General features: G+C 46.2%; 1 protein-coding gene across 4 annotated transcripts in view; it reads left to right on the forward strand.

Moving 5' to 3' along the window:
- CTIF (cap binding complex dependent translation initiation factor) overlaps window positions 1-12,410 on the forward strand; it is a 1,422,510-nt gene that overhangs the window by 219,525 nt on the left and 1,190,575 nt on the right. For all 4 annotated transcript variants that reach the window (XM_069626949.1, XM_069626950.1, XM_069626948.1 and 1 more), the window contains exon 2: window positions 762-968. In XM_069626949.1, the coding sequence (XP_069483050.1) occupies window positions 792-968 (177 nt within the window). In that variant the 5' untranslated portion in view covers window positions 762-791. The remainder of the gene's footprint in view (window positions 1-761; window positions 969-12,410) is intronic.

The raw sequence follows: 12,410 nt of genomic DNA on the forward strand, positions 1-12,410 counted from the left end.
CAGCCCAAAGTGTGAGCTGTTCCCACCGAGAACAGCCTGGAGTCCAGTGGGCACTGGTTTACCCATGAACACCTATTTGCAGCACAAAAGGGACAAAATAACCATCTTATAGCCTGTTGGTATTCTCTCACATACATGGTATTTTTAGGACTGATTTTAAAAAACAAATTTCAACAACCCAGATCTGTCATCAAAGTTCTATGAATGATTGTACACATTAAATGTCTATCAAGAAGGACCATACGCCAACCCATACTCACTACACAAGGCGTTGAGCTGGATTTCCATTGACTCAAAAGCTTCTTTTCACACGACGCATAGATCCTGCACGCTCAGACCGGGGTCAAGATCTGGTCCCGCCAGGACTAGTAACCTGGCTGTCAAGTTAAGGAAAGGGAATCTCGGATTTACACTATTAGTACTTTGCATTGTTGAGTTTAAATTCTTCATGTTGGGTGAATACTTTTTGAAGTGAAGTAATAGTGGACATGCACAAATAACTAGTATAATTAAGTGTTAATGTCGGTATATTCAATGTGTATGCTTTTGCCTTATTAAATGGCTAAAATGTTCATATGAAGCCCTACATCACACTACAACTGAATTTACTAAAGTAAAAAAAGCAATTATGACAGGAAATGTGGGGGCTTTATATTTTTTAATTGCTGAATGTTTGTAAGAACACTATTTCTAATTGTCAAATGATGCATGATTGCTAACACCGAAGTTGCAGGATAACGCCGCGTTCCGCTCTCTTTCAGGCCCTACCGGTCCATTGAGAGCGTGGAGTGATGGAGAATTCCTCAGTGGCTTCTGCATCTTCGGAGGCCGGGAGTAGCCGCTCTCAGGAGATTGAAGAGCTTGAGCGGTTCATTGACAGCTATGTCCTCGAGTATCAAGTACAGGGCTTATTGATCGACAAACTAGAAGGTGACGAAGAAAACGACAAAACACAGTCCGTTTCCCAGGTTAGTGATTGGAGGGGTTTGTGTGGATTGCGGCTGTACAAAGTGAACTCATTTTTGGGGGCAAAAAGAAAGTAGAATTGGCCTGGCCACCAAAATCTCTTTGGCAGCTGATGCACGTCATCCTGGTACTACCCAGTGCTGGAATCCTGAAAATAAAAGGCTTTGTGCTTAGAGATGGGAGACATTTACCGCAAGAATGTCCAATAGCTAGTTTCCTCAGTTTAGCATTACATTTGATTGGGATAATCCTCAACCTGTTTATGTTTAACCTGGTTTCCAATATAATCTTACAATAGCTGACAATGTTCTTTGTTCCCTTGGTCAAAGAGAACCACCATTCCTATACATAGAGCAATTTCTGTTACTCGTACACACCTACCTAACTACCTGCATAGACTACATGTATGGGTATCCGCATACTGCTCTCTGCAGCTTGAACCAGCTGCCCCCCTCTGCGCAGTGCCCAGGAGGGCAAAAATGGAAGCAGACACTCTTCTCTATAGGCCCATCCAGCCCCTCAGGCCCACGCCTCATCCACCTGAGCCACAGCCCACACAACCATCCATTGGTTGGGCTATTTCCTTTTATTGTTCCTGCCTAGATCATGCAACCTCTATCAAGACTCAATCATGTGTCCCATCACCTCAGCAGCACACTAAAGGGTACTATAGTTAAAGGCAAGGTCTATTTAACTCTGTTTGAACTTCTTGGACACATTTGGAGCAATGTTTAGCTTAAACGAGTTACCTTCTGTGAAAGTATCTCGAGAAGTAGTTTGCAGTAGAGTTTAAGCCATAGAAGACACATGGTGACGAAGAGAGGCCAAGGGAAATGGAAGAAAAAATGAACAAAGCACTTTCCAGCAGTGCTGCAGTGTCAAGAGAGCAATAGCCTGGGTCTGAAAAAGCACTTCTGCAGAAGGTGGTGGCAGATTCCATTGGAGATCGATGGTCGCCTTTTTGGTGGACCTCTTGGGTCCCAGTGATGATGCACCAGTGCAGGGAGGACTCCAAGACTCTTGTAAATAGTGATTATTGATTATACTGCAATTTACCAAGTTGATGGTATGAGCCATAAGAGCTGAAAAGTGAAGAAGGTACGGTCGTTGACAGCAAGTCTTGACTTCTTAGAATGCGGTTGGTTTCAGAAGACCACAAGTAAGAACAGATATTGAAGAAAAGCTTGCAACGTCACACTGGAGATGAGTTAGCCACTGAAGAAAGACTGGGAGACGAGGTCAGCAGTGTGGTTGCAAGGCTGAAAGCAGCACAGTTTCATGATGCTTGACAGGTGGGGGTGGGGGTGAGGGTGTGGGTGTTGGAACCAGGGTAATTGAAGATTTTGCACCAAACCAACCAGGACAAAGTCATGAGAGCAAAGGGACACCCACTTCTGGATCCAGCGATTCAGGCATGGTCAGGAGCTCCAGAGACACAACCTTCGAGGAGGATCTGTTATCTGGTTGTTCCCACTGGATCAGTTGGAAGGACTGGCATTCTGGGGGTGAGGGGGCAGAGCTTTACTATCTCATTCGGTGGAGCCTCATAGGATGCTAGTGCAGTGCTTTGGTTCTTCCTGTGAGACAGCTGAAGGTGTCTCACTCACTGGTCCCCAGTGATCTGTCATCCAGGTGGCCAGGACACGGCCATCTCTATTGGATCCATTTTCTGGGGGAGGACCAGTGTGGGAGGCCTACTGGATGGTGAGTCTTCGGGGAATGGACGTGGGATCCTGAAGGGTGAGACACGGTATCCCATTCCTTATATCTTTTCCCCGTCCTGCCAAGTAGGATATTTAGAAACTCTACCCCCCCTTTTTCCAACACAAACACTTTCTCACATCGTGAGCGACAACGGACTAAGACAAGAGCCGTTTACTAGACATGTCCCAACACAAGGGTCAGGCAATTGACAACTATACACCAGACAGCCCTTTCCCTTTCCCATAGGGATAAAAGGTGGAGCACAAGAGCACACTCTGAGCAAGGCGGAACGCACAAGGAAGCGGCTATTCCAGGAGAGCAGTTCAAACGGAGGAGAAAGGTGGCGAGACCTGAAAGGATGTCGAGGAGGGAGTTGCCTTTGCCCTTTCCAACTCAGGCCCGCCAAGCCTCAGACAAAAGAAACACCAAACCGGGAATCGCAGCTGGCGTATGGTGTGACGGATGTCAGCGGTACATAGAACCCTCCACCACTGATAGCCAGGCTGGGGAGACAAGGTTGCGATTGTGGTACCGTCCTTGACTCCAGCAGCAAACGAAACACCAATGAGTTCAGCAAAGCCAGTGAGTCTGGAGAACCTGATAGGGGACCAGACTGTGTTAGACTTAAGGTTGCAGTGGCAACATTAGGAAGATTAACAGACAGAGGTTTTTTCTTGTTAATGAATTTGGTACCAGAGATAGTGGTCCGGTGCCCCATGGGCGCACATCCAGCTGGTACCCCTCTCCTGAACAAAGATAATATGAACTGTGAATAATATCGAAATACTACAAATACCAAGAGGCCATAGGGAAGGCTGACGTAAGGTGTCAAGGTGGTCATACAAGGGTCAAGCCAAACCCCTTGTTCAATCAAAAGTCCTTGACACGATGCAAAGATTTTTGATGATTGTAAAATTGTGGGCACGCGGAGCACATCTGAGTTGAATCCGTACAGGACACCTCCTCTTAAACTCTTTTTCCAACGAGGGAGACGTATTGCTTTATCTGCATTTAAACCACCTGTGCTGATTCCTTACATGATGCTTCAACTAATAATTCTGACAATCCAAAAAAGGAATCTATTGGCCTTGAGAGAGCCATCTATTCGAAACACGTGTTGGCTGTTTTTTGCATAATTTACTACCAGGGAATAAACTGGACTAGCAACCAATTTAATTCTTTGGGATACTAATTTTATTGACAACTTTTCGAAAAAACACTGTACAACCAAATGGCCAAGCGTGAAGTGCAAGGGGTACTTCACTCATTTTGTGAAATTGTGAGCCTGAATGAGGTAATTCTGAAACAGCTGTTTACACCCGGCTGAGGGGGAAGACCATGCAAACTGTGACTTTCCGAAGCTGCACTTGCCATAGGCCTGACAGTGACCCGGCGAGACGTGATCACATTCGGAAGTCTGTTTAAAATTGGCAATTGCTTTAGAAGATCTGAGCCCGGACGAGGGGGAGCTAACTGAAACATTGTGAGGTTGTTTAAAAAGCCATTGAGACTTTTGAATATTACAAATGAGAAAGTTGTGATTGAAAGGCGGTAGTGAACCCGAATGAGGGATGTCAAGAGAAAATTAAAGGGAAATTAATCCCACTCTTAAAGAAGCTAAGTGAACTACATTGTGATGACAAGTATGATCCCGACTGAGGGATGTCCACAGTGAGTGGTTGGTCTGAGTCCGACTCAGGGAGACTTAACATTTGAGAGAAGCAGCGATGTCCAGCTAAGGGGGATCCAAGGGTGAAGGGTAATCGCCCAACCAGAAGATTAACAGAAGGAACTTTTGTTGTTTTGGCATATCGGGCCCTCTGAGGCATGGGACTTTGCATAAGAAGAGACTTGGGCACAGAAGACCCTGATATATAGAAAAGGAACTGTAAGCTTGTGCAAAAGAAGCACAGGAGTGTGCTGTGCTCAGGAGTCCCACCTTGTCCCGTGCTAATAACCGTGAAGAAGGGAGACCCCGGCTATAACATACTGACTTATCATTTTATGAACACTTTTTTCTTTTCTTGTGAATATCATCCCACACTATTTTGTAGCATAGCAGTAAGAATTGGCTATAGTTTTTCTTAGTATAGGCCATTTTCATTTGACTAAATTCTACTAGAACTGTATTATTATTTTTTGATGGTCGTAGCTTGCTCCCATCTTAGATTTAGGTCTAAATTAGGTGTTTATCGCACCCATTTTAGAGCTTTATAAACCCCCTTGAACTGTGATCACTTGTCTTTCTTACTTTGATACCATGCCTTCCTTACATTCCTCAAGTGTACATAGAACCCCCTCGCTATCTAACCAAACCTCTTACTTCTCTTATCACTCCATCTACGACTCTTGCCTGGCCTCAGCTAAATCCTCTTATTTCTCTAACCTACTCCAATCTCAAGCGACTCACCCTCGCCGCATCTTCCAAACTCTCTCTCTCGACTCCTCTCTCCCCCCACTCATGATCCCTCCTCTAATTCCTCACTCTTTCCTTCTGACTTTGCTTACTTCTTCTCTTCTAAGATTGTCTCCCTTCGGCAAAAATATCTCACCTCCACCTCTGACTTCCCTGCTTCTTCGCCCCTCCCTCCCCCTTCCTGTATGTCCTCCTTCTCACCTGTCTCTCCCTCTGAAGTCTCCACCCTCCTATCCAAAGCCCATCCCACGTCTGCCCCTACTGACCCTCTCCCTTCACTTCTCATCCCTAAGATTTACCCTCTTCTTGTCCCCTACCTCACCTCCTTCTTCAACATTTGTCTCTCCTCCGCTACCTTTCCCTCTGCTTTTAAACATGCCACGGTCATCCCCATACTAAAGAAACCTTCTGCTGACCCATGCCTCACCTCGAATTTCAGACCTATCTCTCTTCTCCCGTTCCTTTCCAAGCTTCTTGAACGCCTTGCTTACTCTCAACTTTCATCCTTCACCACTAACTTCTCTATCCTTCCACCCTCCCAATCAGGCTTTCGTCCTAAACACTCCACTGAAACTGCTCTCACCTCTATTCTGAACTCCCTTCTTACTGCCCGTCACGCTAAACAATCCTTTATCCTTATTCTCCTTGATCTCTCTGCAGCCTTCGACACCGTTGATCACCCCCTACTAATTCACACTTTCTCCTCCTTTGGCTTCAAAGGCTCCGTCCTCAACTGGTTATCCTCTACCTCTCCTCCCACTCCTTTACAGTCTCCTGGGGTGGTCGGTCCTCTCCTAACTACCCTCTTGAGTATGGCGTACCCCAAGGCTCTGTTCTTGGCCCTTTTCTCTTCTCTCTATACACCTCCCTCATTGCCCCTGTTATCTCCTCGTTTGGCATCTCTCACCACTTCTATGCTGACGACACTCAACTCTTCCTCTCCTTCTCTTCCTTCTCAACTGACCTCCACCTACAGCTCTCATCCTGCCTCACTGCCATCAATAACTGGATGTCCTCCCGATTTCTCTCTCTTAACACCGACAAAACAGAAGTCTTATTCTTTCCCTCTACCTCTCTTCCACCTCCCTCTCCTCCCCCTTTCATTCACTTCCCTCCCGCCAATCTCCCTATCTCTTCTCAGGCTCGCAACCTAGGCGTTCTCTTCGACTCCTCTCTTTCCTTCTCCCAACACATCTCCCTCACTTCTCGCTCCTGTCGCTTCCACCTCTTCAATATTTGCAAAATCCGCCCCTCTCTCACTTTCTACGCTACCAAACTCTTAACCTCCTCCCTTATCTTCTCCCGCCTCTTCTACTGCTCTTCCTTACTCTTTGGACTCCCTAATTCTCATCTTGCCCATCTTAAATCTATCTACCACTCTGCTGTACGCACCCTTTGTCTCCTTACCTCCCGTGACTCCATCTCTTCCTCTCTCTCCTACCTTGGCTGGCTTCCTTTTCACTCCCAATTTAAATTTCAATTTCTCTGTCTTGTCTTCAAATCTCTTCATGGTCTTGCCCCCCCCCCCTATCTCTCCTCCCTTCTCTCCTTCTACTCTCCCTCCCGTTCCCTCCGATCAGCTGACCATTTCCTTCTCACTTCACCTCCTCCTCCCTGTGCCTCCTCCTGTTTTCGCTCCTTCCAGTTTTTAGCTCCTTTACACTGGAACTCCCCTTCCTCTTGCCATTCGTTCTTCCCCCACCTTCCCTTCATTCCGCACTTCCCTGAAATCTCCTCTTCTCCATCCTCCTCCTTGAATCCCCTACCCCCTTCTACTTCCCCTCTTCTTCTCTCTTTCCCTAACTCTCTCCCCCCCCACAAACCCCTGCTACCACCCTTTCCCCCCTTCCCCCTCTTGCCCTCCTCCCCCTTTACTCCACCCCCAAACTGTCCCTCTCCCTTTCCCATCTCCCCTTTCAGTTAATTGCTCTTTCCATTGTTTTGTTGTTTGATTGATTCATATTGTTATGCTTCCACAGTTCATCGTTCATGTTTTTATGTATCATGTTGTTCTTTGTACAGCACTTTGGTGTAAGGCGCTTTATAAATCAATAAAATACAAATACAAGTGCAGACCCTTCAGGAATACATGTGCAGAGTTCTAGTAATAGACAATGTGTGCAAGGGGTTTCCTTTCACACCCCTTGGGAAGAAGTAGCAAATGCAGAACTCAACCACAAACCAAGTATAATTCAAATAGAAGGGTGGTCAGCTAATCGCAGACATTCCCGACGTGCCCCACCATGTACTCTGGAAGGGCTCTCACAAAATTAATAAATACAAACTATGCCAAACAAACATCTGCATTTGCCAGCCAAAACTAGTTTCAGGCCAACTACAGCCCCAATCTCTACCTCCTCTCACATGCACAATGAAGGACAATGCATTGTCCTATGATCCCTCAGGACCTGAAGGCAAACAAAAATCAATTTTGTGAAAGGGAGGAGGAAATTAAAAAGGTCCTAGCCAGCTAGAATGATTTCCACCCTGTGGAACCATAACACACAGGTGAAAAAGTCTCCACCAGCCCAGCCACACGACTAACAGAGAAGGGGGTACATTCTCTGGTATAGTGTGAGGAGCCCCTGCCTTATAGTGTGGCTCTTTTGTGTCATCTGCCTTAATAGTCATTATGACTCCTGTCAGTCTTTGAAGTAAGCCTGACTGAGAGGAAAAATAAATTTTCAAAAACCGATGGGTCTTCAAAAAGTACAAGGGACTACATCATCTGGTAATTTCGGCTTTCTACCTAACAAACAGGGAACTTTATTGACCTAGTCTACTGCCCTTCACATTCCTCATTCAATCTCACAACGGATTCTTTCCCATCTAACCACGTTCCACCACTACTCTATTGTGCTTCCTTCCTCACTCTCTACTACTCATCATCTCCCATCTCCTCACTGAAATGTACACCCTCCTTCCTTTTTCTTGCTGCTCTTCTTGCCTCCGCCATCAAAGAGGGATTCTCTGGCTTAAGTCTGTAACGCCACATTTACACACCACTGCAACGCTGTTAGCTCCACTCCCTGTCACCCCCAACCTTGAATCACCCCTTAGATTCATCTCCTTAATATGCAAATGCGGCACCACCTGCACAGTTGGCATAAGGACTATACCACCCCCTCTCACCTACAAAAATATCGTCCTCTCCTTCACCATTCCCCTGTGCTCTGCCAAATCATCCTACTTCATTAAACAAATCACGACTATCCACTGTATCCCAAAAATAATCCTCCAGTCTAAAAGCAGCGCTGCCTCCTCCTCACCATGGTGTCATAACCTTCTCCCTGTCTGCTAATGATTTCACGCTGTTCTCATCTAAAATTGAGAAGATCAATGATGCCCCACTTTCTTATTTCTGCCCCCCACACCAATCCATGCTGCTTCTCACCTATGCTTGTTGTTCCCAGCATCTTCAATTGAAGTGGCTCCCATCCTAAGGGGAGCCAACTACATCCCTGCTCCCAACAGGTTTACCCCACAGAAAGTCAAAGGACCAGGCAGATCACCTGCTCATATCTCTCTTCCAACATTAACCTTTCCATCTCTTTCCTGCCTGTGGCAAGTAAACAACTGTTCTACCAACCCTTAAGACACTGTTGGCTGACATTGACAACTCTGCCAACTATTGCCTGTTTTTTCCTCCCTCGGTACTCTAAAATTCTTGAACTTTAACAAGATCTCCTATCTTAATATCATTGCGCACCATGACCCTCTCCAGTGTAGATTCAATAGCAGTCAACCTAGTGACCGAGCCCTCGCCCATGTCTCTAGTTGACTGACCCTCTGCTCATCATTAACTATCCTGTTTTCCAATCCTGGCGACCCCTCTGCTACCATTGACACAGTGGTCAACCCCACTCCCCTCCAAACTCCCTACAACTGTGGTATCCAGGGCAACACTCTTGACTGGATTGCTTCCTTTGTCTCCAATCATTCCTTCTCACTCTTGTGGACTAAGAGCACCTCTGACCCAACCGCCTCTGTATCAGTGTCAGTCAAGTCTCTATCCTTGTCCCCTTACTCTTCACCATCTGCATATGTTCTCTTAAACTCATTTTCCCTTTTGGGTCTTCATACAATTCTTTGCAGATAAAGAAGATGTCGTGCAAAAAAATCATAGCCTGCTTCCCTACTGTGATTCCAGACTGCTCTGCTTCCCTGGGTGCTTGCCTTTGATATCTGTTCTTAGGTGGCACTTTGATTTCTGATCCTAAACTCTTACAGGATCAAAACCATCTACCTCTGTGCTGCCTATGCTTACCCCCTTTTTTCCACACTCCTCTCATTCCTACCTGACATTCTCTTCTCCCATTCCCCAATGTTTGCAAACGTGGGGTTCTTTTAATCTTCCATCTCCTTCAGTTTACAGCTACTGCCTCTACTTTGGGTAGGATTAACCTGCTTACTATCAGAAAAATTGACCCTCTCCTGATGTACTATTTTACCAAAACCCTTACTCAAACTCTGATACTGAGCTGCCTGGACTACTGTGTCGGTCCCCTCCTGGGCAGTTGTTAATACTCACGACTGGAGTAGTTGGATGGAATATTACCCTTCTGTGCAGCCAAGGAACCCCACGTCTATATAGACAGGGGTCTCCTCAATGAGGGAGACCTTCCTCTTGAAGCACCCATCTGTTCATTTAAATAAATACAAACCGAGGTGCAGTTCAAACGAAAGAGAAAAAATGCCACCAGGTATGCGCCAAGCTGGGAAGAAAACGAGGATAAATCTCAGTACCAGTAGTCTAATAAATATATGTATGTTCTTAGGGTGAGGATGACATTAACCTAGATAGGATGGTGCTTGGCCAATATATCCAGGATCGTCTGGTGGCAAAACACTCTTTGGCCTCACTCTAATAGAAATGTCAAATTAAGAGTAAGCCACAAGGATATAAATGAAAGGGTCTAAGAAAATGACCTAGTCTGCTGGGTAGCTTACCTAATATAGAGACTGAATGAAGACCCTGAACCAGCAGATGAGCCATAGGAAGTCCAGGAAGGCAAGAATCAATCCAGATGGAAGGGTAATGGACAAAAGGGAAAGGGAGATTAGTAAGATTAGTAGGGACCTAACCCTGGGTGGCACAAGGATACACAAACAACACAAATTTGGTGCACGTATGGTTAAAGCTGCATAGCCTTCAAAGTTCGGCGCACAAAACAATTTCCAGAGGATAGCAAGGTCATACTTCCAAGAATCCCTAAAGATATTATCAAGAAACAAGGCATCAATAAAAGGAATATCAGAGTTCAATCCGTATAGCGTTCAGAGATCGTTACCTTATAATCACCAAGCGAAAGTACCAAAGCGGAATGCAAAAGCAGGTCGGTAATAATCGAAGACGCCAGGGCACTTACGTTAATCAGAAGCGCTGGCGCCATGAACATGCCATTCTTTATGGCATTGTGGGAGTTTCTGCAACGCGATGAGGTCGCGCCTCGTGTCGGGTAACCATGGCGATACAAGGTTTTACCTGACGCGAGTGCGCTGCAACTGAGACGTGTTGAAAAGGATCATGGAGTCGGTGTAGGCGCCATGGCAACTGCCAATGCAGGAAGAGGGAAAAAGCTGGGCTACGCTGTTTGCGTGGCAAACAGATTTTGGTTTGCCTAGTGGCGTCTTGTCGAATAAAAAGACCCTATACTAAAAAACACTATTGCCAATACTTACGGCTAAATTACAAAAAGAGTATGGGATAATGTTCACGAGAAAAGAAAGAAGTGTTCACATAATGAAAAGTCAGGATGGTATGGCTGAGTCTCCCATCATGTTTGAAGCTCGGGACAAGGTGGGACTCTCAAGCACAGCGCACTCCTTGCCCTCGTCAGCACAAGGTTCACAGTTCAGTTCAACGATATCAAACCTTCAGAGGTCAAGTCTCCTTGCAAACGTTTCTTGCCTTAGAAGGCTTGCTGATTCACAAGTTCCTTTGGTGGTTTTGCACCTGAGCAATAGCTCTTTCCCCCAAGGATGTCCCTCCGCCGGGCTCAGACCCTCCTTGCAACTTGGGCCTCCCTCCTTGGGGTACAATACGGCCTTTCTTTAACACAGTTCATGTACCTTTTTAACACAGTTCATGAGTTTCTCATTTTCACCAGAAAACAGGGTTTTCCTTCTCCTAGCTTTCTTTCGGCATCCCTCTGGTGGGTTGACACTTGCCTTACTCCACAGTTCACAATCTTATCGGAAAGCAGGGTTCCCTTCCCCTAGCTTCCTTCTGGCAACGTGTCAGACTTTCAATTGTATAAAGGAATTGACGTAACCCTTATAGGACCACTCTTGACGAATCACGCCACCCTTTACTAGGGCCTTCTGGTTCTTGTAGTTTCTTAAACAGGTCCTGGTCAGAATCTTTCGAATGAGTGCCAACGTGGTGCCTGACCCCTCTGCATCTGGACCTCAAATGGGCTTTCTTTAAAGTTCAAAAAGATATAGAAGTTCTTTTACTTAGGATTCCTTGCATTCAAAATGTTGCCACTTGCAACCTTGGGCTCAACACAGTTCGGTTTACTTTCAGTTTCCACCGGCTGTGCTGAACCCATTGGCTTCTTTGTTCTCTGGAGTCAAGGATAGTACCACGGTAGCCAGCTTGCCTCTCCGCCTGTGTTATCAAAGCGGGAGGCCGCTGTGTACCATTGACGTATGCTGCTTCTCATGCAAGCAGTAGCTCCCATTTTTATGATTTCCGTTTCTGAGGCTTTGCAGGTCCGAGGCAAAAAGGGCATGGATAACTCCCCCCTTCTCAACCTTCCGCGGTCTCACCGCCTTTCTTCTCCTTTTGAACTGCCGTTTTGGTATAGCTGTCTCCTCGTGCGTTCGGCCTTGCTCGAAGTGTGCTTTCGTGCTCTGCCTTTTATCCCTGTGGGGAAGGTAAAGGGGCTGTCAGGTGTGCGTGGTTATTGTTAATTGCCTGACTCTGCCTGACATTGGACATGTCAGGTAAACGACTCTGGCGTCAGTTCATTGTCTGTTACCGTCTAAAAGTCTTTGTGTGGGAAAATGGGGGATTGAGGGTAGAGCTTTGAAATATCCTACAGGGTAGGATGAGGAAAAGGTGTTAAGGGAAGTGAATACCGTGTCCCAACCCTCAGTGTCCCACTTCCAATCCCCGAAGACGCCTCGCCTGGTTGATCCTCCCCCACTTGTCCACCCCCGGAACTGGATCCAATGGCAATGGCTGTTTCCTGGCCAACTTGACGACAGATCTCCCGGGACTAGTGGGTGAGACACCTTCAGGTTTCTCACAGCAGCCTGCATGACATTGGGTGACCTTCAAGCAGCACTACTACATTAGTGTGGGTTAATAATATGA

The sequence above is a fragment of the Ambystoma mexicanum genome, chromosome 6p (assembly GCF_040938575.1).
Source record: "Ambystoma mexicanum isolate Mex_15411 chromosome 6p, UKY_AmexF1_1, whole genome shotgun sequence".
Lineage (NCBI taxonomy): Eukaryota > Metazoa > Chordata > Amphibia > Caudata > Ambystomatidae > Ambystoma > Ambystoma mexicanum.